This window comes from Tubulanus polymorphus, chromosome 2, assembly GCF_964204645.1.
Source record: "Tubulanus polymorphus chromosome 2, tnTubPoly1.2, whole genome shotgun sequence".
Taxonomy (NCBI): domain Eukaryota; kingdom Metazoa; phylum Nemertea; class Palaeonemertea; order Tubulaniformes; family Tubulanidae; genus Tubulanus; species Tubulanus polymorphus.
Window position 1 is genome coordinate 6,531,530 of NC_134026.1, and position 24,355 is coordinate 6,555,884.

General features: G+C 37.9%; 3 protein-coding genes across 3 annotated transcripts; 2 read left to right on the top strand and 1 right to left on the bottom strand.

Annotated features, from left to right (window-relative positions):
• Window positions 1–1,740: 1,740 nt before the first annotated feature.
• On the bottom strand, window positions 1,741–16,093 carry LOC141898673 (uncharacterized). The gene is made up of 24 exons (XM_074784707.1): window positions 15,954–16,093; window positions 15,747–15,830; window positions 15,504–15,659; window positions 14,577–14,760; window positions 14,071–14,205; window positions 13,479–13,560; window positions 13,264–13,339; window positions 13,096–13,163; window positions 12,622–12,700; window positions 12,424–12,545; window positions 11,322–11,452; window positions 10,772–10,812; window positions 9,909–10,087; window positions 9,577–9,692; window positions 9,012–9,201; window positions 8,693–8,773; window positions 8,509–8,601; window positions 8,194–8,301; window positions 7,724–7,876; window positions 7,079–7,204; window positions 6,748–6,937; window positions 6,148–6,273; window positions 4,409–4,505; window positions 1,741–2,919 (listed from the first exon to the last, which is right to left on the bottom strand). The coding sequence occupies exons 2-24, from the start codon at window positions 15,796–15,798 to the stop codon at window positions 2,772–2,774; spliced, it is 2,733 nt and encodes a 910-aa protein (XP_074640808.1). The 5' UTR covers window positions 15,799–15,830; window positions 15,954–16,093; the 3' UTR covers window positions 1,741–2,771.
• Window positions 16,094–16,200: 107 nt separating this feature from the next.
• LOC141898338 (uncharacterized) lies at window positions 16,201–19,845 on the top strand. Its single transcript, XM_074784188.1, has 5 exons — window positions 16,201–16,447; window positions 18,225–18,651; window positions 19,228–19,365; window positions 19,460–19,525; window positions 19,838–19,845. The coding sequence occupies exons 1-5, from the start codon at window positions 16,394–16,396 to the stop codon at window positions 19,843–19,845; spliced, it is 693 nt and encodes a 230-aa protein (XP_074640289.1). The 5' UTR covers window positions 16,201–16,393.
• A 7-nt stretch (window positions 19,846–19,852) lies between these two features.
• LOC141900389 (uncharacterized) lies at window positions 19,853–24,239 on the top strand. The gene is made up of 8 exons (XM_074787269.1): window positions 19,853–19,905; window positions 20,381–20,559; window positions 21,000–21,126; window positions 21,211–21,377; window positions 21,821–21,905; window positions 22,187–22,405; window positions 22,960–23,238; window positions 23,325–24,239. The coding sequence occupies exons 1-8, from the start codon at window positions 19,892–19,894 to the stop codon at window positions 23,560–23,562; spliced, it is 1,308 nt and encodes a 435-aa protein (XP_074643370.1). The 5' UTR covers window positions 19,853–19,891; the 3' UTR covers window positions 23,563–24,239.
• Window positions 24,240–24,355: the final 116 nt, after the last annotated feature.

Genomic DNA, 24,355 nt, shown 5'->3' on the forward strand with positions numbered 1-24,355 from the left:
ATGCGTGATGTCTACACGGCTCGCTATCATAATATACCCAACAACACTAGAGCTAATCTCCATCTAGAGTGCGAAACATTACTTTACAGATAGTAAAAACCGACGGATCACTCCCGGGGTTTGACTCGATACCTGCGCGTCTCCATTAGCGGTATATTAGCTCTTCGCTTATTTGCACGTAATGGTCATTACTCGTGTTCAATTTACAAATCTCGACGGTATATCTTCCTCGCGCCTCGCGATGACGGAACGCCATCCACGCCTTTGGACGCTGCACACGACGCGGGCTGAGTTACTGAGTTAACGATGACCAAACCGTTCAAATAGCGCCTCGAAAAAAACCGCTGACCGCCAGAAAGAGACAGGACATCGTATCCATGATACCTTACCGTTGTAAAAATTTCCATTATATTACTCGTGCAGTAGATTGTGTTTACCCCGGAGTCGAGTGCCTCGAAATATCACATCTAGTAGATTTTCAGAGTGCGAGATTTCTTTTCATTTAGTGTTGATAACCTCTACGACCGGGCCCGTGTTTTACAGACTTTTAAAGTACAAACAATACCTGAAATATTTATATGTTTTAGTAAACTATTTAGTCAATTTACAGTTGGCTTTTTGCGTTTTATTTACAACAAAGCTAACACCGAAATTCGCCTCAAGCTTCATTTCATCTGCCGACTTGAAAATCTTAAGGTCGTAGCCCCTGCGCAATATATTTTAATCGTTTCTATACTGCTCGGTTTTGAATCAATAACACCCTAAACACGATCAACGACATCCGTTTTAGTTGCGCACAGTCGCGTGCTGTTTGCGACGTTATGAATGTAGAATCAGTATATGACAATATGACGTGTTCCGATTCGATCTGTAATTACCTACAAACCCCCGTGATTAATACGATAATAAGCGGTATATTTGTGTAGAATTGAACTAAGGGTCAATTTTGTAAACTTAGAGATCTCGTTCGATTATGAATCCAATGAAATTGAGTTAGTCTAATAAAAAGGCAGGTTAAGGTCAGTTTTCACTAGGAATCGTCTTGTTGACATTTGAATAGTCGGCAAAGTCTGCGCCCTCGGATATGGGAGTGCTCCATCATAAAAGTTACCACAGGGAAGCGAGTTTTTATTCAATTCAATAATTGTGTGGAAGTACAACAAGAATTCGTAAAATAAGGTTCATTTCTACATGGTATATTTCTAAAAGGAAATATACCGATTCGAGGGTCCAGCTCAGGGTAGATTATCTTGTCTAGAATAAACATACGATGTTCACATGGAGGAGGGTTCGATCGAGTTTGAGTACCGGAAAATGATGTTTAAAATTCCGACTGTATCGTATAATGAACTGACGTGTACTCGTGAAATTGATGAAAACGTGTTAGAAAATTAAGTTTCAACTGCAATTCAGTTTCGTTTGTGTGAGAATTAATCGTCAGATGCAATTAACAATTCTTACATTATCGCGTTTTTAATCGTAACCGACATTGAACCAATATTCTGCAGTTTATTTTAGATTCAGTCGGTGACGCAGGAGAATTCCTCGTCACTGACCGCATCATCATCATCACTGGGGATGAAAGCATCTCATACTGATCAAATAAACGTCTCATTTTCATAATAAACTGAATAATGTATAATTGTCTTAATGGACGGATTCTTTTTATTGCCGCATAGGACGTGAGCTGTGCAAAAATATACACGCAATTTGATAATCGAGAATAAGATAAACGTTCGTGTCGAAAATATGGCCTAAATCTAAAAAATGTTTATGATCACTAATATAGATGGAAAACGCTTTTTACGAAACCTTTTAACACAAAAAAAATGCAATAAACCTAACCTAAACTCAGACATGGCTAACTCAAACTTTTGACTAACTTGGACAAAAACAAAATCATTTCCCCACTGCTTAGCGTTTTTTTTTTCGATCCTACTCAGGCTGCTTAATTTGGCCAATTTTGTCCGCAGAGTTAGGCGAGGTTCACTGCAGTATTCGTTTCTATATCACGAATATACGTATGACTTACATTTCAATTCTAGTTTTATTGTCTTCCGCGCAATAACTCATATTTATTGGTTCATTGATAATTTATGAATCAGCCAGGTGTTTCGTATCTATCTTCAGACACTGGTAAATCATAGAGATTTATAGCTAATTAGCCTACAATAATGGCGCTCAAAAACGCGATTTACTGATTTGAATTCAGAATTTCAGATTTTTTATTCATGTTGGTGATTTATCAGATTCATAAAACAAGTTTTAACTGTTCCACTTAGATCTATTAGAAAAGATTCACATATCCCAGAACAACAACAAGTAGGACCCAGTTGCACAGCCATGGCTTAGCTTAAACGACCAATATAAGTTCTATGTGTTTCTATTTTGGTTCTATAGCGTTAAATCTAACAACGAAACCATCCTCATTTTGGTTCTATGATTGCAAATCTAAAAACTTAAGACTATTCCATGATCATGTTGGTTCTAAAGCAAACCTAAAACCTTCAAGACCAGTCAAAGCTCATTTTGGTTCTAGCAAATCTTACTAAGGCCTAATGTCAATGTCAGACTTAAGATTTAAGACGCTGTACTTAAGGCAAGACTGGTGCAACTGGAGCTGAGTGTCGTTTGCTCAAAAGTATTTCCCCCGATGCATTTCTCTTGGTTACCAGTGGTTATCTCAGATCCTTGTGGGGGGGGGGGGGGGTATGGGGAGCACTGACTGGTCATTGGTCGGTAAGTACTGTTTGACAGTGCGATATTGTTTGTTATTCAGTAGTTATGACAGGAGGTGCTGTCCCGCTATCGTTGGCTACTGAAGAATCTCGTTCAGTTCCCGCCGACAATCTGAGAATATCACCAGTCATCCTCGACTGTAAATCTTCCGTCAGACGAATTTCACGCAGATGATTTCGCCTGAAACAGATTCGGAGAAAAAAGCGTGTATTTCATAAACGTATGCGAAGATAGAGAAAGTACAGTCAACCCCCGATATTCTGAAGCTCTTATGAAAACAAATGCAAATATATAACAGAACCACTGAAACTGATGGATCCGTCAATGTTCGGGCTAAAAACTAAGATGATCTATCTATGCGTAAATGTGTTGCTCGTGGTAGAAACTGAGTCAAAAGTAGCCGTATTTTTGTTATCAAATTGATTTCCCAAACGACCACTTATAACACAAAGCGAACAGTCGGTGGTAGGATCAGCTTCACTAATAACTCATCACCAAACATCAATTCATCAGCGATGAAAAAAAGAATTCATTATTCATCGGCAAAAAACATAAAACATTATCAGCGATCTTTAATGAAATTCGAATATACACAATGTATAGAAGAAGTGATTTAAAAGATTTGAAGTGCCAGGCTGTCTGATTCCACGCTTTCTCGGGAAATCAAGTCAGTTCAGATCAAACGAATGGGTTTGGCAAGGTTACACTTTTTTCATCGATAATTTCCTTTTAAGAACTGCATCAGAGAACTGCCGGTCTATTGTAAACAACCTTATCTTGTAGGATTCAACTTTATACGAAATGCGGATGAAAGCTTCGTATGTAAATCAGGGATGAGATAAACGGGGAAAACTATTGTCACCACAATGGGCAGACGAACAGTGCACATCGGTCTCGAGACCTTTCCAAACTCCAACTGTTCGCAAAATCCCAACGGAATGAACTACAAACAAGGAGAAAATGACGTTCTCTCATAGGCTGTCTCTCTCCGCGGGATCGTCTGCTTTGGCTAATTACACCATCAAAGTATAATATTCATTATTTTCTCTGTGTTGCAGGTATCTCTTAAAGTTGAACTAAATGAGACAGACCTACGACAGCGCGCTAGTCGAAAAATGAAAAATGAGATTCAGTGTATTTCTCTCGCGAGCGCGTATAGAACCCATCTAGATCTTTTATCACCGAATTCCCCTCTGAGGCGGAATTGAAAAGACCGCATTAACCTCTGTCGCGCTTGAGGCGCAATTCTTCTCTGATTTTTTTCGGTGATTGAATAAGAAAATGAGTGGCGGGCTATACGCACAATTAGGTCCGCGAGAATTATTACACCGTAGTTGCCGTTGCAGAAGCTAATCAACTATCGATTTGTATTGATTGACGTCAGGTCAAAAATCAATCCTTCGGTGGGAGTCTTCACTTATAACACAGTCTAATCTTGAGTCACGCGTCACGTTGAGAGCTTTGTTTTAACTTTGGACGTCATCACCGGACTTACATAAGCTATGTTTATACCCTGTTCACTAATCACATTTACCAGTCAGTTCCACACGGGTTCCGACATAAGTTTTGACTGAAGGTCGGCTATATTTCAAAATAGAACTAATTTTAATCGTTTTTTTTTTTACTTTGTCTGTCGTTATCATCGTTGACCGATTCTCTCAAATCTTACCTGGATATATTTGCTGCCAGTGATCTGATTCTACTCATTGTCAGTAGTTTATCGGTGTCCGGTGCAAGTTGCGATTGGGGGTCGCTTTTCTTTTTACCTGAAAATAGTCCAATGTACAAAACGAAAAAATAATTTCAACCAAAACAATAGATCTATAGTACGACAGTTCGTGGTTGAAATCTGACCCCATTATTCACGTCTTTTGATTTTTTTAAATCTTGATAGGTTCAAAAGATGGCACAGAATGTATAAAGAACTTGCCGTACATACAGGGAGTGATTATCAGTCGTGGTCGACGCAAAATTGCGGCAATTACTGATTGAAACTGACAGCACTTTAATGCGTCAGTAGTGATTAAAATCACAGACAAAGGCCATCGCCAACCACCCCGGCGACCAACTGGAAAATCTAAAATTTCTATCTCATTTAACCCTGACGATTTGAATCCATTTGGACGCGTGACGGATGAGTTACCAACGAAAACATCAGCCATTTCAGGTGCCGCGCAGATATTGAGGGTTAAACAGCGGCCGATTAATCAGTGATTTGGCGGTGTAAGAATCAAAAGCCCACATTCAGCAAAAAGAAATAGCTCGGCAAAATAGGCGATTACTGTTAACAAATTCACAGATGAGTTTCTATTCTTTTCGAATGTAACACATCGAAATATTTCCCGCGTTTAGTTTTGACGAATCCAAATTTTCTTAAGTTTTTCGAATTAATATCATCTTTAGAATTTCAGAAACGATTATGTGATTTCATAATCGAAGCAGCTATTAGTTTTCCACTTGTTCACAATGAAATATTGGAAATAAGGTGTATTCGTATATTCTAATACCCATCTTTAGAGTATCTATTTGAATGTTTAACGTTAACCGTTGATGAAACAAGTCAGAAGATGACTATAAGCAAGCAGTCCAAACGTTGAATAAAACATTCGCTCGAGGACACATCGGGCACTTTTCCATTCTTTATTATGGGATTTGATATCGTTTTTTTTCTTTCATTGTGGGATCTCATGATTCTACGAGCGACTTAAGACGGCTATTAGTCTTGTTCTCGGCGCGACCGATGAAGCGTGCCGATATAAACATCAGTTCTAATGAACGCCGTATCTCTTCGCGCTAATTTCAATTACGACAACAAAATCTCATTTAAATCGACAGAAGATGAATGCGTCGAGTGTAATACGAGTGTACGTAAAGGTTTAGCGGGCGCCGTGTTGTTTATGGGAATTTTCGCGGTCTGAAATGATGATTGATCTCGAGCCGCAGGATGACGATGGCGGCCCGCGCCGACTTTCATTTGTTTCGATCTAACGTTTAATAAATTCTCATCAATTTATCACCGCTCATGAAATGGATGGTTATGAATTTAATCGTGGCTTTATGGAATATATATGTTTATATTCAATTCAATTCAATCAACTCTTCATTATATTGATACACCTGGTCGAGACGTACGGAGTTTAAGTTTACAAACCTGGATTCATGTATGTTTGTGATTGGAAATTTTGCAAAATGCAACCACGTCGGAGACAGCAACTTTCCGAAGAATAAATGACATTCATTCTAAAATCATTTCAAGATCGTTTAGTGCGAGATTCTTTCACTTGTCGCTATTCGACACTAGGAGCCACCTCATACATATTTAGAAAAGAAAAAACCCCAGACTCCAATCTAACTCGCATCTGTGAACCGGATCCAGATCTGCCATCTACTGTTATATGAGTATCTTACCGTTATTTACTGCTGCCGTTGCTGCTGCTGCGCTATTTGGCCGATTTCGAGCCTCTTCTACTTTTTCACGAATATCATCTTTCACTAAATAATTCAACTGTAGAATCGACAAATAACTAGCGATTTCTGATCATATTCAGTTAACGGACACAAACGAGAGATATTTATGGGATATTCATAACCCGTAATTTCACTTTTCGATCTGGTTCCTTATCGAAAAGCAACTTAATTTTCATTACATAGTAAAAAGTACTTTAATGAAATGATATATGATTCCCTGAATTGTTAAGTCAATATGAGACTACAATCTTTATTTGCTTAGTGTAATCAGTCATTGGACCCTGTGCCCAGTATCACGAATAGGTTTAACTCGGATTTTTGGTGGTTTCATTGGTATATTGGTAACATCACATTGGTTACATTACTTCAAACTTATACTCATTTAAGCTGATAAGCTTCGTTTTAAGCTTTTCGTGCAGTAAACCACGCCCACTGGATAGGTCATCGATAGAGGTGTTTCGCCAAAGCCATATTGGCCGTCACGACCAATGTGACGTGAGGTGTGTATAGCCCGCGTGGATAAAGCTACAAAAAGGATACGCGCAAGTCTCTGTATAGGAACCGCGTTATCATCAGTACTGGTAGGTATATGAGCCTCAGCCTCCCAGAATAGTCGTTTCGTCAGCATCTCATTCGTCACCGGTAACAATTGATCCAAAGCGTCGCTGAATTCTTTCCACGTCATTTGTCCTGGTTCTTTACCGGGATGTAACAACAGTTTACCTTCACACTGTCGAATTGACGGAAAACGATATCATTAAGTCGTTAGATTGGTTAAAGATGGACTGAGACTTCGCGACAACTGTTCAACGAGGATACCCTATGTAGGAAGTAAAACACACGTCTATTTGCTTGAATTGTGGCTACTGACCTCTAAAAGTCTTAGCTCCCTGTATTTCAGTATGAGATAAAGTAAGTATTCTAGCACCAGCTCTTTCGATATTTTGTTCCTCGTGAATGAAATGTAGCCCATTTGTAACGTTTCGAAATCATCTTCCTGGAAAAATTATAAGCGTGAACTGAACTCAACGACTATCAGACATTTTTCATTTTGCGAATCGACATCGACGACAAGCTTGACTCTGAAGTTTGACTTTGAAGTTGACAAGATTCGTAGAGGAGCCGTGTCGTTACCTGGTGTAGAATCATCACAACGGGACGAATATTACTTTAAAGATGTAACTAGTTTATTTGACGCACGAGCTTTCGCTACTAGTGAATATGTAGTAGCCTCATCATTCGCCTGATGAAGCTACAATACACTGATAGCGAAAGTTCGTGCGTCAAAGAAACCAGTTACACCTTTAAAGTACTATTCGTCCCGTTGAAACAGTTCATTTCCAATGTTTTAACTTGAGTTTGATAAACTAACAACTGTAGAACTGGATCCAGGACTTAGTTCTACGCGGTGTTTCTCAGTTCAGTTTCGCTTCATAATCGAAGAAGTTAATTCGTATAAAAGATATTTTGAATTTTACTGAGATTCTAACCGAGAACTGTAGAATTGAGCACGTACCACTGCGAAAGGATAGAGAACTTCGCAAAACAGTCGAAAATCGTTGACTTGTTTCCATTCGACTCGATCGATGAGATCGGCCAGTAACAGGACGTATCTATAAGTCGCCGCATCGTAATTACCAACCAGTACATGTATAAACATCTGAATAAACTGTAAAACAATTTTTTTTTTCAAATTAAGATAGTTCCGAGCTATATGAAACATGAACAGAAATCTAGGTGAAAGGTAGCTTGGCTTGAAGGTTTAATACGGCAAATTACGGCAAGTCTTTTTTTCCCAAAAGTATCAATAATTATGGTACTTCCTATTTCTAAATTTAGATTTAAATTCGCCCAATTTATTCCAAATTGCAGGTGTATGGATAAGAACTCTGTGAACTCGGTGAGCGTGCAGATGCACATTTTTCCTCCTCTCGCAGCCCCGAGGGAATTCTTAACTCAGTTATACCAGAAAAATACTGCGTTTACTTTATTTTTGCCGGCGTTTCCCAGAAGAGACGACAGCAGATCGTGCATAGCAAGAAACATGACGTCTTCTTTAAGATATCGCTCCAGCATAAAATGATAAAGATTTTCCTGTGAAATATACGAATATCAAAGAAATGTTAAAAATAGGAAAAATGCAATAAAGATCGTTTGAGACTTATGAATACTACGAATACAATCGTCCATTAAACACAAATTTTGAATGTAATCAAAACCTACAGAATTTCAGACGTCCAAAGTTTTTAAACGCTCAGTATTTCATGTCATCATCATGTTAGCCTATAGCTTAATGCTTACTAGGATGGAAAAATATCCTTCTTCAGAATCGCCGTGTTCATCCTGCCAGATGATAAATGCACTGAATTGTTCTATCAGAGATTTAGATCTCGCCTGCAAGAAATAAATGACGAATTTTTTCTATTCAAGAGAGAAAATCACACTTTTTGGAGAAAAGCTCTCGGACGCGGAAGAAGGCACGCACCAGTGAAATAGGTCGCGGAATAGTGCGAGCAAGATCCGTTCTTTCTGCATAATCTTCCCACAATTTGTGCGGTGGATATTTCTGGAAAAAATTGTGAAATTACTTCTTGGTTTATCGTTTAAACAATTCAAAAGTTTGCGCCGTCGGATAGAATTCGACGAACACATTAATACTTTGTGAGAAAATTCGCTCTCAAGTTTTAACTCGAAACTTTGGTAGCGACATTTCTACCTATCCGCTTCGATTCACTTTCTCGGAAGTGCTGAAAGTCACCCAACACTCCCCTCACCCGGCACGTGGAATCAGCACTAATACCTACCATGTGCGCTTCTAATGTCGTCGCAGGACTATCAGCTGAAACTGACGGGGTGGATGACCGTGACCTTCGTTTCTGCATCGAAGCAGATTCACCCGTTGTTTCTCCCATCGTCTCCGGCCTGAGGCTTTCCGCTTCCTGTGTGCTGGGAGGTTTTACAGTCGATGCAGCTGTTAATGGCTGGAATAATTCACTAATGGACAAACGGTTAATTAATTTAAAAAGTAAACGTGAATTTGTCCTTAATTGAAGTGAGTAAATCCGAATCTAGAAGCAACATATTCAGTTTAATGGATTAGATTATTGATTTCTGCAGTAGTATCGTAAGCTTCTTTGTTAACAACTGTTTACGCAAATGACGGGTAAGATTTGATGATGAACTAGATCATTCCCATTGAGCCGATCCCCGAGTCACAATTGTGCAACTGGGTCTAGGCCCGGTTCCATAGTCATGGCTTTGAATCAAGGCCTGTCTTCGTCCAACCTAATTCGAATCCAAGCAACGTTAGACTTATATCTCGACTAAGGAACTGCTAGTATTCTGTGGGGTCAACGGTACTTAACTTACTCCATCATTTGCAGGTTAATTTTCACTTTCGGGCGTAGGATTTTAATATGCGAGCAATTTATCGGTAACGGTAAAACGTTCTCGGCATTTCCCATTTTATGAGGACAAATTACGGTCTACAACGAGAACAATAAAAAAGCAATTATCTTTCAACAAAAGACTTCCAGACATTTGAAACAGGAAACTAACTTTCGACGTTTAAAATGAAATCTGTTTCATTTTCAAATACATCATTGAAGTAGAAAAGTTATTCTAGCCACAACGCCAGCCAAACAAAAAGAAGAATCATCGATGGGAAAGTATTTCAAGAGGAATGTATTCATTTTACCTACTTTTTCACCACAGCTTGCACAATATTTGGCACCCTTGAATTCGTGGTAAGTATGACCACCGTTCGACGAAGTGTACATCATAGCGGCGTATTTACTGAATATACGCTCTTGCGGAACAAACGGATCATCAATAGGATTATCATCGTCAATTCCGCCTAATTCTTTAGCGAGAGGATGAACTGGAAAATATGTTCCCATTATGTTGGATTAAAATATTAGTAATTATCGAGGGTAGAATTCAAAAAAGGGTTATGAACTACAATTTCAGTGGAGGAATCCCGATAGAATTGATATGTATCTATTCAGAGGCCAGCATCCTCTCCCCAGGGGAGACCTGTGACCTGTCTTGGGAGTAGTCAGTATCCTGTCCCCGAAAGTGATCAATATATCGATAATTTATCGTTTAGAATTCAACACTTTGCACTTAATCTTCTGAAGTTGACGTAAGGATATCAAAATCACCAAGGCAAGTTGCCAAACGGAATAGAATGTAACCAAAACTGTATCATACGCAGATACTTAGACCAGTTTTAGTCACTGCACCAGTTTGACTGTTATTTCAAATTCTAAATTCTCCATTTAGGTGTTCAGATAAAGCAACGGATTATTTTCAAATTAGAGCATCGAATTCCTTATGTCCCCGGATTAAACTTCAAACGTTTCAGTTCTTTTGCGCTAAGATGATTATAGTCTCTACCCTCTTATAACTCACATTCATCACCACTAACACGTAACAACAAGAACAGAAATTTCACCAGTGACTTCTATTCACTGCTATACGTGGTGAAATCGGCTGATACAGCGCCCGGCCTTTAGGCGATGCTTAAATTGATAAATGAACGTTTTTAATCCTTAATATTTACCTGGCTTTTTCTTCAGTTTGGAAGCATTTTTCATCGTAGAGCTGCGTAAAGATGACAAATGATGGATAGTTTATATACAACTCGCAAACAGAAAATCGTTAATTAAACGAAAATGCCGGTGTTTGAAAATCTTAGAAATACTATTTCTATTTCTGCGGATCTTCTGGACGAGAGATTGATTGTGGCCCAGTTCATATTCAAAATGATTTCATATGTAGGCACCTTTGGCCAACTGCGGATATCTGAATTAGTCGACTATAGTCAAACTAAGTAAAACGAATTTATCAGTCGGAACTATATTCCAGTTACAGCTCTGGAATTAAGTGCATTCGGAAATAAGTTGCGACTATTAGTCGACTAGATACGAAAACCGAATTTTGGTACCTTGTTCTGTACCTCGTCCTTTCCACCCAATGTTGTTCCCTACGTAGTCAATAACATGTCTGCGGTTTAGTTTCACGATCGGATGTTTTCACAAACCACATAAGGCTGGAATAAGCCCATCCGATCATGAAAGCTTACCACCAACGAAGCTACGTAGGTGACTTACGGAAGCGTGGGTTTATGTTCTTCGAGTATCTGTAACTGTTCTTCTAACATGACGGTATGCTGCCTGATTAACCCGAGTTCTGTGTTCAATTCATCTATATTCTTATTGAACCGTTCTTGTTCCAAAAGCAACTAAGATGAAATAGAAAATATTGAATGTAATGTTGGTTCTAGGATGAACATTAGGCGGACTGTGATCGACTTGCGACAGCTTTGCAACGCTACTCGATCGGTTGCAACTGGACACGAATGGGCGCATAGGTCGGCAGCGTCGCAAATGTCAGCGACAGTGTGCAACTACTATATACAGTTTCTAGCAAGAACAGCTGTAACAAGATCCCTGTGAAGGGCGATCGATTCTCGGTCGACTTGGCACCGTATTTAGGTCTGGCGATCAACGCACTGTTAGATTAGATTAGATAAAACTTTTATTCTCCTGCTGACTAAGATAGTATAAGGAGGTTCGAATACAATATACATGCATGAAAAATAAAATATCATAACATACAAAAAGAAATAGACAGAAATCTATCGTGAGGTGCTGCCGCTATGCTCATCGTTAGCGGATTTTCCATACACTAATATGAATTGACTCTGGCAGTCTATACACTTTGACGTGCCGCAGTCGCTTCGTGTTAGTGTATACAAAATCCGCTAGCGATGGGAAAGGCGGCAGCACTTCACAGTACAAGAAGATTCTAAAAAATCCTACAATCCACCTTGCAAAATTCATTAAAAAAGGCTTAGATGTATAGATCCCTCCAATAATTTGTATGTTGTAAATAGTGTATGTATAAATTGTTAATAACTTTGTTATATTTAATCAAAACAAATTTATACTTTCTGTTAATTGTAAACATTGTATACTTTGTATAAGTCTCCCTCCATGTACCATAGAAATGGTTGGAGTGTAAATAAAATCCTAATCCAAATCCTAATCCTAGAAGGCAGTTCCCCAACCCACACGTTTAACACTTTATCGCAGATACTAGCTCTAAAAACCGTATGTAATAATCACATTGGCTGGATCATATTTACAAAAGATTTTAAACAACTATTAGATTTCGTTAGAATTTATAATGATCAACTAGCAAAGTTTCTACCTCCTGGTCGGCTCTTTCTAATACCACATCTTGATGTTTACTGAATTCTGTAGCGGTTAAAGTGGCGTTTAAGTTTATAGTTGACAACTCTTCTTTTCCCTGTTCGAAAAACTTTTCGAATTCTGAAATTAAGACACGATTTTCTCAGTCATATAAACGGCTAGAGAGCTGGAATCGATTCGCTGTCCGAATATTTACCTTCTAATGTAGAGTTTTGAACTGCTAAAAGTTGTTCTTCGATTTTCCTCGCTGATTCTATATCACTCATTAAATGAGCCTTAAAACAAAAGATATGTCAATGATTGGGGTAATCGTTGAACTTTAAAATATGGTTAGCTTGAACTGTGACACAGAAATACTGCAATTAATAGAATTAGTCTTCGACCGGTTCGTATCATTGCATCTGAGCCTATGCTGATTGCACATTTGAAATGATTTTTTATCAAAGCCTTAACTGATGAAGCCGATTCAATGTCGAGACAAAAAAGACCAAAATTGGTCTTAAATCTTAAAGTTGTATAACTAGGCTACAGAACTAGATGGTCTTCGATTGGCCTGAAGTCGAAGTGATTATGGAACCGGTTCCAGACAGAACTTTTAGACTTCGCTAGAATAATTCCTAGAACGCCAACAGTGAAAAACATTATACTTTCAGATGAATCTTAAACCTACGCGTCTCGTTGCTACAACTGGCTTTTTTCTCTTTATTGGTGGATCGTCAATCATCTTCTCCGTAAATGCTGAATTCAAACAAAACCAAATATCCATATTGAACATCAATCTAGGATTTAGGATTAATTCGTTACGCACTTTACAACAGTAATCTGCACTGTCTCGTACCGTCTTGTAGTTCGTCGTAGCCTTTTTTATATGTCGACAGAAATCTAATTTCCTCTCGGGCTTCTTCAAGTCTTTCCTGTTTAAGAAAAAAAAGTTTCCTATCTCTGTCGCTTTCTTTCTGTTAATCAGTTACACAAAGCTTGGAGCTATAATCTCCACACTACCCAGTTTCACAAAATGCTGTATTCATGTTTTCATTTAAACAATTCAATTACCTCGAGATCTGCTATTTCGGCTTCAAGATTTTTCTGTAGTTTTTCCGCTTTATTGTGTTCTTCCTCCATTTTTTCTTCCAAACTACATTAGTACGAGAGTGATAGAACATCGAAATAAAAAAACCATATGTAAAAATCGATCACCTTCGAGGGAAATGTTTGACAGAACTTTTGGAAGTCGCATTACCTGTGATGAAACTTTTATGAAATCATAATTCGTTTTGTAGGACGGGCCCCGTGAACTCAGAATAAAAAGGTTCTTCGGAGGTTCGTAAAAGAACCTATGGATTCTTTGCGAAACTTTGGGGTTGCTTCAAGAACCTGTCTGAGCTTCAGGGGACGTTTTGAGTTTGCTCTTCGAAGCACCTCATCGATGAGGTTTGTGGAAGAACATTAATGGGTTCTCTCTGCGAGTCAAGCGGAAGAAACCCTTTAATAAGCTATTCATCAGACCGATTTGCGATTGACATGTTGGCGATTGAATGATTGAAAAAAATTTGTTAATCCACAACCCAGCGTAAGTATCGAATAATCCTATTCAATTAATCAATTTGACTAGTCTTATCGGTTGGAAATAGTTCGTCGAAATTACCTATCAATTTCAGCGTTTCTATCAACGACTTCTTCTTCTAATTGTGAAATCATTTCTTTCAGTTGTTCGCATTCGTTCATTAGATGAGTTGTTTTGGATACAGAATCTTCGAACGCCTTGTGTTTCTCGAACAGTCTGAAAATAATAGTCACAATCTGGATCACATTTCAATGGATCGAGATTTCTTAGACTGTAAAGCATGTAATCCACTGTTTCGGAAGAGAATTAAAAACGCAAATTCTATTGATACAATACAGTGAAAAACGCGCTGCGTCGGCGTTGTTGTGACGATCGCTATGTCTATGACTTTTCCAAATGACAACTAACACTTAGTAAATTGAGTAGGAAACAGAAATCGGATGTGAAAAATAGAAATGACTTCAGTAATGTGACGACTTAACGGACAATTACTTAATCGAATACGACTGATTATCAAGATAAGATCAAAATAACATCACTTCAAAAATTTGAAAACAAATCGGTTATTCTGTAAATATCATAGGTACTTTTTCTTTAGAATTTCCACTTTTTCCATCATATCCTCAGCTCTGGCATCCTGTTGTGTGAAGACTCGGTGAACTAATGTAAAATAAGGAACTCGGTCCATTTGAGTGGGTCGTGACGACTGTGACTGATGAGAATTCTGACGTAGTTTAGAATTCATCGTCAGCTGGTGGCTGAACACAGCATCTGAAACGAAAACGAACCGCACATATATTTATCTGTTCGCATTGTTCTCAATTCCAGACTCACAAATAGAGAGAAAAATCTTATAGGAAATGGGAAAACATAGTTTTAGAAATGAGTTTTTGACGAGTCATATCTCATTAAAAAACCTTCTTTTTTTAATCATTAATCAGATATCTATTTGTTCTCATATCTCCAGGATGCTTCTGTAGATTGATCAATAATTCTTCTAAGATTAAAAATACAGTTGTTACTGATGACAATTGATAAGTGCAAAGCTTCAAATATTTGGTTTCGACATTTCGATAGGTCGTGTTGATTTATAGCTGTCACACGAATGCTTCGGTGACATCATAAAGATTAAATGCGATTGTGAATATAACACCATTTTGTGGTTCAACAGATCTATGTAATGAATTTTCTATCAATTGTTTACAATTCCAATAACAGAAATTAGTACTGTGATACCTGAAAATCACAAGCCGGAGCCTTTGTATAATCTAGTTCTCTGTCCATACCATAGCAATAGTTACCGTTATAGATAAACTACACGTGGCTGATAGGATGAATATGAAGTTTTTGCATCTTTGATCTTAAGATAAGGATGATTACCCAACTTATTTTCTTATTCATAAGCACGAATGATTTTGATTTCCCTACAATCATATACTTGTTGTGCCTCATACCTGCCGGTAACGAAACAGAGGGTTGTGATGTAAAACGTCAACTGATTATTCTTCACTTACCAAACAATTCATCGCTCATCAATTTCATAATTTCACTGAATATCCCCATGTGAGGAATGAGTTCTTTCAGCACTTTAAATATCTGTGAAACCCGTTCTTGTACCGGACCGGTGGTTCCAGCCGGTTTATCGTTCATTAACATTTTATATTTCAGAGCTATAAAACAACATTATGAAAAATACATATAATATCTATTTTACGACACGGCGCAATTCAACGACTTTATGTTCTGACTGTACTTACATAACGATTTAGCGTCCATGATTGGACCCTCAGTGGGATCAACTGCCGCCATGATTGTTTTTTATCGATTTCAATGAATATCCACTAGAAATCAATAACAATAAGTAAAAGGTTTCGATCGAAGGTTTACAGATCATCCGTCATTAGTATGAAATCAGACAGTAAATTATCGTATCGTATTTACTTGATACTAAATATTGCACTTACGTTCGATGTTATTTCTTGGAGTAATAGTCTGATTACTCCAAGGTTATTTCAGCTAAAGGTTTGTCCGCTGTAAACACTACACTACATTACATTACATTAGTACACCTATCTATAAGCGGCCGCCATATTGTATACTAGTTACTAAGGCTTTTAAAGTGCTCGGCAGTACTGATTATGTGCAGTAGTATCTAGGCCGTGGTAATTGTGATTTCTTTTGATCGGGTCATTTCAAGCTGTCACGCTCTGACGAACTGAGTCCACAATTCAGAGCGCTGGTTGTGTTTATGCTTTTCCATATACGAGAAAGAAATAAAGTGGTTTTTTCCGATCAGTAACTAATCGTTACCGACCCTCGGGGACTGGTGCAATGTCACACCTGATATTCTGCTATAAACAACGAGACAAAATCCTGTAATATCAAATCTAACCGTAGCAATAAAATGGCTGAAGGAAGAGATGATCTAAATCATGAGTTAATGCTCTTGGAACTTCAGGTAGGATCTAGAATTCAAGTTGAAAAAGGCACATATCATTTGTCAAATAGTTCTTCACTTTCTAAATATAATCACCTTTTTTTCTAACGCGCACAAGATCACATTTCAACAAATTTCTAACAGCAAACACGTGAACTATGTTATGTAAACATTTATCCATTTAGTCAATTCACTTTCAACCACAATATTGAATTCTAGAAATGTATGCTAATAACACACCTAGCCGTACTGAAATGGGTAGTTCAATAGACTTCGAGATTCGGATACTTTGAGATGTTGAGAGGAATTACCATTTCTATGAACTTTGAGATTCTGATACTCTGAGATTCTATACTTACTGTGTCAGGAATCCGCATTCATTTCTATGGACTTAGAGATTCAGGTACTTCGAGATTTTGATATTGATATTTACTTACTGACGTTAGAATTCCTGGAGTGAGTTTGAGATCTTCTTGGAGATGATTGCGTTAAAAACTCATCAGGGAACTTATTTGGAAACTGGTTATTACGCTTGATTCAAATACATAACAGTATATAATCATTGAATCGAGTGCGGAGACAAGCAATTTATTACAGCCACTACAGATTTCTCAACATCTCCATAGTAACATCTGAATCCAACACCATCATCTAGCTGGGACCTTTACACACAATGAAGCTATAACCGACCTTTATCGATGAAGGTATCGCGGGTACCTGTATCAAGCTATATTAATGTACAAAAATCTCGGGTAGATATTTTATGGTATATCGCAGGGCGACATGGCGGCGATTCAGAGATCTGGGTCCAGTCGTTCTGGTCCCAGTGGACTCTATTCAGTAACTGCTAAATTTCTGAACGTGAGTATTTATCGATTTATTTCATATCCTGATAAACTGCAATAGCGTATAGAAGAGCTTTGCATTTATCTAGAGGATTTGACGTCGAAATAAAATAGAATAGCATATATGTATGTATTGGACGCTTTTACTTTTATCCTTTATCACAAACACATCGTTTAACACCGGCAAAAAACAATTTCATAATGACCATAACTTATCTCATCTCATGGTAACATCTAGTGTTTTTCGATGACGTTTCAATTTTCGAAAATCTATTTTCTACTAGCTACAAAACAGAACTTCAGGAAAAACCCCGAAAAAGGCATCTGTGAGTGTGAATTCAATTGTTTAGTTCGTCTCAAATGGAATGTAGAACCGTGATAACGTTAAGTCCCTCTAATGATAAGAAAAGCGTTGTCTCGAGCTCTGGCACTTGTAGTTTATTCGACGTTTCGACTTTATCCTAACACATGTATATATTTTAGGAATACGGAATGTTTCATTATCAAAAATGGTGAAACAACCATTTACTTAATGTGTTGATCGATCTTGCCAGGTCGTTCAGCAATGTTTGTTCGTAAACATTTATCTGTGTGTGAAGGTCTGCAATATAAAAAATATCGGATATTTCCCTATTGCTAAATATTGTTTAATCGCTGAAGCGTTCACATAATTCACCCCGCGATCCAATTACACAAGAGTTCGAGTAAATCAGGTCATTTTCAATATTTCAAACTTTCAGTTTTGAGGTACAATGGATTCAAGTCATCTTTTTTATCTTTAATTACCCGAGTTTCTCGAGAAATAACTGATTCTAATTTTTTCTTCACGTTATGGGAATTTGACGTATTTTGATGTATAATTTACTGCATTAACGACAGTTTTCATTGTAATTGATAAATAATGAGTGAATAGCGAATCCTTTGAAGACCTGCTTTTCATGCATCTAATTTAGGATATACGGACTCCTCGGATGATTGAAGTTCTGCCACAAACAGAAGGAAGAGACAACCGCGCATTCGATCCCAGTACGCAGAGGTTACACACAGGTCGAGGTCAAGGTCAGGATACGCAGCCGATGAGCGTAATCAACGCGGGTAATGAGGAGCCGTCGACGGTTCCAAAAATCAAAACAACCGAATTGATGATCGTTCGCCCGAAAACAACGCGGAAAATTTGCAAACCTATAAAAGAACAATCTGAGATTTCCGAGGCGGACGCGAAAAGAGCCGACAATGCGCGGCGAACTAATGACATCGGTGTACGACTCGTAGAGGACGAGTCGGAAGATAACAATAACGGGAATTCGAGTAAAAAATACGCATTAATGAACCATTTCCTGAACGCCGCGGGTTATTCGGATCCTGAAAAAATCGATTTGAGTAAGTAAGAAAAATGACAAGAGACCCGTCCTTTGGCAAGTTGTGCGGTCATAGATTTTTAGAGTTAAGACAATCTTAGTTTCATAACCTATCTTACAACTTACGACCAGTCTAAACCATTTTTGTTCTATAACCAATCTAACATCTTAAGACCAGGCTGAAGTAATGTTGGTTCTATAAACAATCTAAGACTTAAGACTTAAGACCGAGTCCTTTTAGATTTAATAAAGGCCACAGCTTTTGGAACTAAAGTCGCGACTGCGCAACTGGTTCTTTTGACATAACGTGATTCCCATGATACACTCTGATTATGAAAATTTGAATTTTCGCAAACATCAATAGTTATAATGGTAATGATTGATACGGTAAACTGCCTCCGACTCGGGGGTTCGGTAAATTCAAGTACCTATTTTCAAATTGAACTTTTCTCGCCATCGAGTTAGAATATTATCCCGATTCCTTCATAATGATCGAGTGTAGGACATGTTTCGTATTCTTATTATCGCGCTCCCGCACAATTATCTATAAATAATCAAGCTTCCGATGACGTCACCGTATAATCTTTTTTTGTTACAGCCGGAAATGATAAGGATATGATTCTAGACTTTCCAGTCGATGTTTACAGAAAGAAACGAAAACGGACGATAATTGCTGTCATTTCAGTGTTCGGCGCTTTGATCTGTATCGGGGCTATACAAGTAACAATATTAGCCGGTTAGTTAACAACGTCATCTAATACTCCGTCAAAACATGTCATTTCCTTCCGTAAATATAACATTTTCTTTTGGTTTTTTTCATGCTATTTTAGCGCTCGGACACATAAAGATACGTCCAGATAATTCGACGAAAATCATAATTGAGCCACCGAAAACGGGTATATCAACGTATAGTCACGTGTTGAACATCCTTCGACAAATTTTTGCCATTTATTTGTTGGTGTATTTTAGAAGTTTTCTGACTTTCCAATTATCATCTTTCTGTTGTTCTTTCAGTTGCGCGATTTAAGCTAAGATTTACTATAGAAAATCAGATATTTTCACGAGCATTGACGAATTCGAGTTCACCTGATTATATACACCTCGCATCAAGCATACAAAATGGGGTAAAATACCACTGAAGAATTGATACCAAATATTCATTTACTTTCTTGCGTTGCGAATTAGTTCGTCAACTCTTTTATTTCTAGGTGGATAAGATGTATAGCAATAGCACGATTGCGCATTCTTACGGCAAGTCAACTATGATTAGCTTCAGGTGAGATTCGAAGACCAGTCACAACCCATCGTTCAGTCTAAGAAACCCTTTGTTCGGTCTCTAGACATATTACAACCCTTTGTTCAGTCTCTTGACCAATCACAGTCCTTCGTTCAGTCTCTTAACCAATTAGAACCCTTCGTTCAGTCTCTTGACCAATCACAACCCATTGCTCAGTCAGTCATATCCAAATCATATGTGACATTCGTTGTTTGTTTACAACCTTTCGACCAATCACAAGCCTATATGGTTAGCCAACCACACGGTCAGCCTAGGCTCTGCCCGTACGTTTTACCTTAGGTGGCCGGCTTTAGGCCAATCACTACTCTTGGGTTCGTCCATCATGATGACCATAGTCGCACGTCACCAAATCAAACCCTGGAGCCAGATTCAGACATACGAAGCCTTAGGTTTGTGTACTTCTTCAATTTCAATCGAAAAAGCTCATTATTTTCTATCGATTCATTCATTCCAGTTCAGGGAGTGTAATTGTAACGATGAAATTGTACCTTAAAACAACCGTCAATTGGAAGAATGTGACGGAAGTAGTTGATGTACCGACGACGTTTATGACCGAGGTTTTCACAGAAAATATCCATAGATTTTTGCCAGATTACACCATTTCAACGGACAGCGTGTCGATCACAGTACAAGGTAGAATGTTTTGAGATAACGTAGATACTGAGGCAGTTCATAACAGACTGGGTAATAATGTGAGAAATTCCATGGGAAGAATTAGAAATTCCAGTCATTCGATGGCTGTATTGTAATATATCGGATAACTTTGATATCGGTCGAAGTGTTGGCACTCAGTGTCTGAAACTAGTAGAGAAATTTACATTTCTCCCACATCTCTCATGCAGAGATAGAGATGACGAAACTCACTGCCGCAAAGTGTGATTGATTGAGTTAATGAAGCAATCAAGTGAAACACGCTGAATTTGTATTTGGTAGATTTTTTTTTCAAAGTAAATTGAACTAAAAAGATTCGCCTCATTTAAATGTAGTAAAATTTTTATCCCTCGACAGTGGATCCGGCCTTTGGACGAAGTTCCTATTTTCTATAATACAGTAAAATTTTATTATGTCTTTAGTTTTACCTATAAGCGCAACGCTTGTACCTTACATGAGATGTAAACACCCACGGTATCTGGGAGACCTGATTGTCCAGGCCTGCCTGAATACATTCTATCAACTAAAAGTGTCCTCTGGTAGTTGCAGGTAAGAAGTTACTATTTTGCATCCATTTCTTTTCTACCAATTGGTCTAATGTCGGAATTCTAATGTTTTCTGATATATTTCCAGTCAGCTGTCTAAGTTGATAACGTGTATGCAGAAACCATCGGGATGTACCAGTTCGCACATACTACATTTTCTGTCCAGTTACGTTTCTCAAACGTGGATTTCGAAAACGATGAATTTTCGGCCAGTTGTCAGTAAATGTTACAGAGTGAATGAAACCTTACAAACTGGTAAATATCGCAAAACTGAATATTTTATACCTTGCTAATTTCAAGATCTTTTATATCGTCTTTCGTGGATAGATTTAACTTAATATCCATAAAGAGCAAACGGTTTCATATTCTTGTTCCAGAGTTAACAGAGTAGACCCCTTCTCAAAGCAAATGTCAACTGATATAAAAACTACAATAGATTAATTAGACTTTGGTGACCTTAGAATAGCAAACTGGTTACATAACATAAGTTAACAAAACATGTGTCTAAAACATTTGAAATGAATAATGAAAAATTTTGAAATTTTGAAAACAGAAGTAATAAGTTAGCTTTTATAATCTGTTATCAGTCTGTTGAACGAAGACTTTATTTTACAATCATGTCATGGCGACAAGTAAAAAAGTCAGTTAAAAACACTGTCCTATGGGAGGTATATCTGTTCGATGTTCTTGTTTTGCAGGAATTTGTCCTGATCAGATGAGTTTAGACTCGTTGGACAAGTCGGCACCGCATTGTTTTAGCGACGGCAGAGTGACCGATTGTGGGTATGTTTCGAATGAAATGATATATGAATACCGGGCATACTCTTGTCTTCAATAGATACCGGCACAAAAAATTAGGAAGTTGTTCACCTATGAAAATTATATGTTTTTGAAGAAAGACGCGAATTAAACCAAATATTGCAATAACGTCTGAAATATATTAGTGGTAGTGGCTATTTGTTCTCATAAGTTTATATTTTCATAATTTTCATCGATTCTACCAACTGATATTATTCGAGTAGATTTGATTGACTCTGATTTTCGTAATTGTCGATGTTTTTCAGAGATGAGCTGGCCAGAACGCGGTGTTTACGCCAGGAGTTAAACTGTTCAACTAGTTCTATCGCTGACGCTCTTTTGAATGCCACCTCGTGCAATGACACCTGCTTGAATTTACTTTCGAATTCCAGTCGCCTGATTGAAGATATGAAATCTATTTGTCCTTATCAATATTCCTGGCTGACGGATGGCTGGAAAAATAACACACCTGAAATAAATTGCAGGTAATTATTGATAGTTATTTTTGGGATATGAGTTATTGTCAAGACCAGTAGAAGCCCACTCATTTGTTCTTTTATTCTTGCTTTATATCGTTTTGATCTTTGCTACTCGAGACTAACCCTACTGGATTGTTCATTTAACCTCACGACGGGACCACGCACTTTTTGAAGTGTCACACCGTAAGCAGCCTATGCAGGACTCGAACCCACTTGTCTTACTTAGAGCTGATCATATCAGTCCTCATCCCACTGAGCTGAGGCCGCCATTTTCAAACAATTCATCCGAAAAAATGCAAACCCAAAATGCAGTTCCATAGATTCGATCTATGTATGACTTAAATAAGTAAAATATTTGAAAAATACTTTCTTTTAAATCTGGAATGATACTTAACAGAGATCTGTGAGCTTGATCTTGAAAAGCTAGTCCTGTCCAGTCCTGATTACACGACTTACTTTCCAGAAATCTTTACCAGCGTTACCTGATAATTCTGACTCAATCGTGAAGCTTTATCAATGATTTCTACTGCATTTTAATCTTCACAATTCATTATTTCCAGGCATCGTAGATTACTACAGTTGTGTGGACATCTGAATGATCGCAATTGTTTCAATCGTTCAAATAATCAATCGGAATTATTGACACAAACTCTGATTGATCTAAATGACGATTATTCTGTCTCCGAGTTTGACGACGATCTTTCGTGTCAAACTGGTGCTAACAAATCATCGTCGTTTTCTGAATACTGGTTGAAATGGGACACGTGGAACACGTGTCAATCGTATCTATCCGAGTGCAAACGAGCGTTGAATCAAAGTCAAATCTCAGCCGCTTGCATGTAAATTATACATATTTCGATTATATATAACGAGATTAGTAGTGCTATGTAGGTCTGAATTTTTCTTCGTTTTTCTCAATTTCTAGGTGTTTAGAGAAGAAGTTTATCCCTTGTGTTGTGTGGGCGAACGATGATTTCTACTACGGCTGGTCGTCGGATTCTGTTTCTGTTGGTTTTAAATCATTATTTGAACGATTCGTCAACGATGTGGACGTAGTAAGAATAACCGGATTTTCAGCGAAATGCCTCGCGTCGGGTCCTCACAAGTCGACAACTGAAACCGCGATCACAACGACGAAGAAAAATACGTTTCAAAAAGTTTAAAGTTCAACTAATTTTCGATCGAGTTCAGAATGATATTCACAGAAAATCGCATCAAAATCTCGCAGGCTCCAGTTCCGCATTCATGATTAATGATTAAGAGTTATCTCTTCGATTTGAAATAGGTCCAATGACTTAATAGCTCTTAGTTGAATCTAAACTCGGAACGGTACAACTGTGGGTCCTGATTCGACAGTTATATATTGATAAATAGTTCGACTGAATAGTTACCACGGTTCGTTTCGAATGTTTTAATCATACTCGAATCTTTACCGATAACTATGTAACTGGGTCCTCCACTGAGAACCTTAGTGTCAGTGATATCGCTATCTTGATCCCAAGGCTCTGAGTACACGCAGAGCACCGCGAACCAGCCACCCTCAGGACTGGGTGAACTGGATCCTGGAGTCAATTGCAGTCACCACTCAGAATCCCCAAGCCCGTTTTGGTTCTATAACCAATCAAACAGTCCAGGAGACAGTCATCAGTAGAGCTGATGGGCCCGAGTAAGGAGGACTACACAGCTGGGCTCGGGGTTTTATTCTTGTTTTCTTTGTTTCATCTCGTTTAAGATTTCGTTGTAAGATTTTCCGTCCAAACTCGTTACATATTTGTGAAAAACTATTACTTCATTTTTACGAATATTCGTGTGCATTCATGAATGTATATATAGAGCGACAGGCGAAGGGTTTTTAATTTCAGAATTTGTATACAATTTAGATTTAAACGCGTGCTAAAAGTGCTACATTTATTATACGTTTTTATAAACCTTTGAAAAATGTGAAAGTAGGTTGAA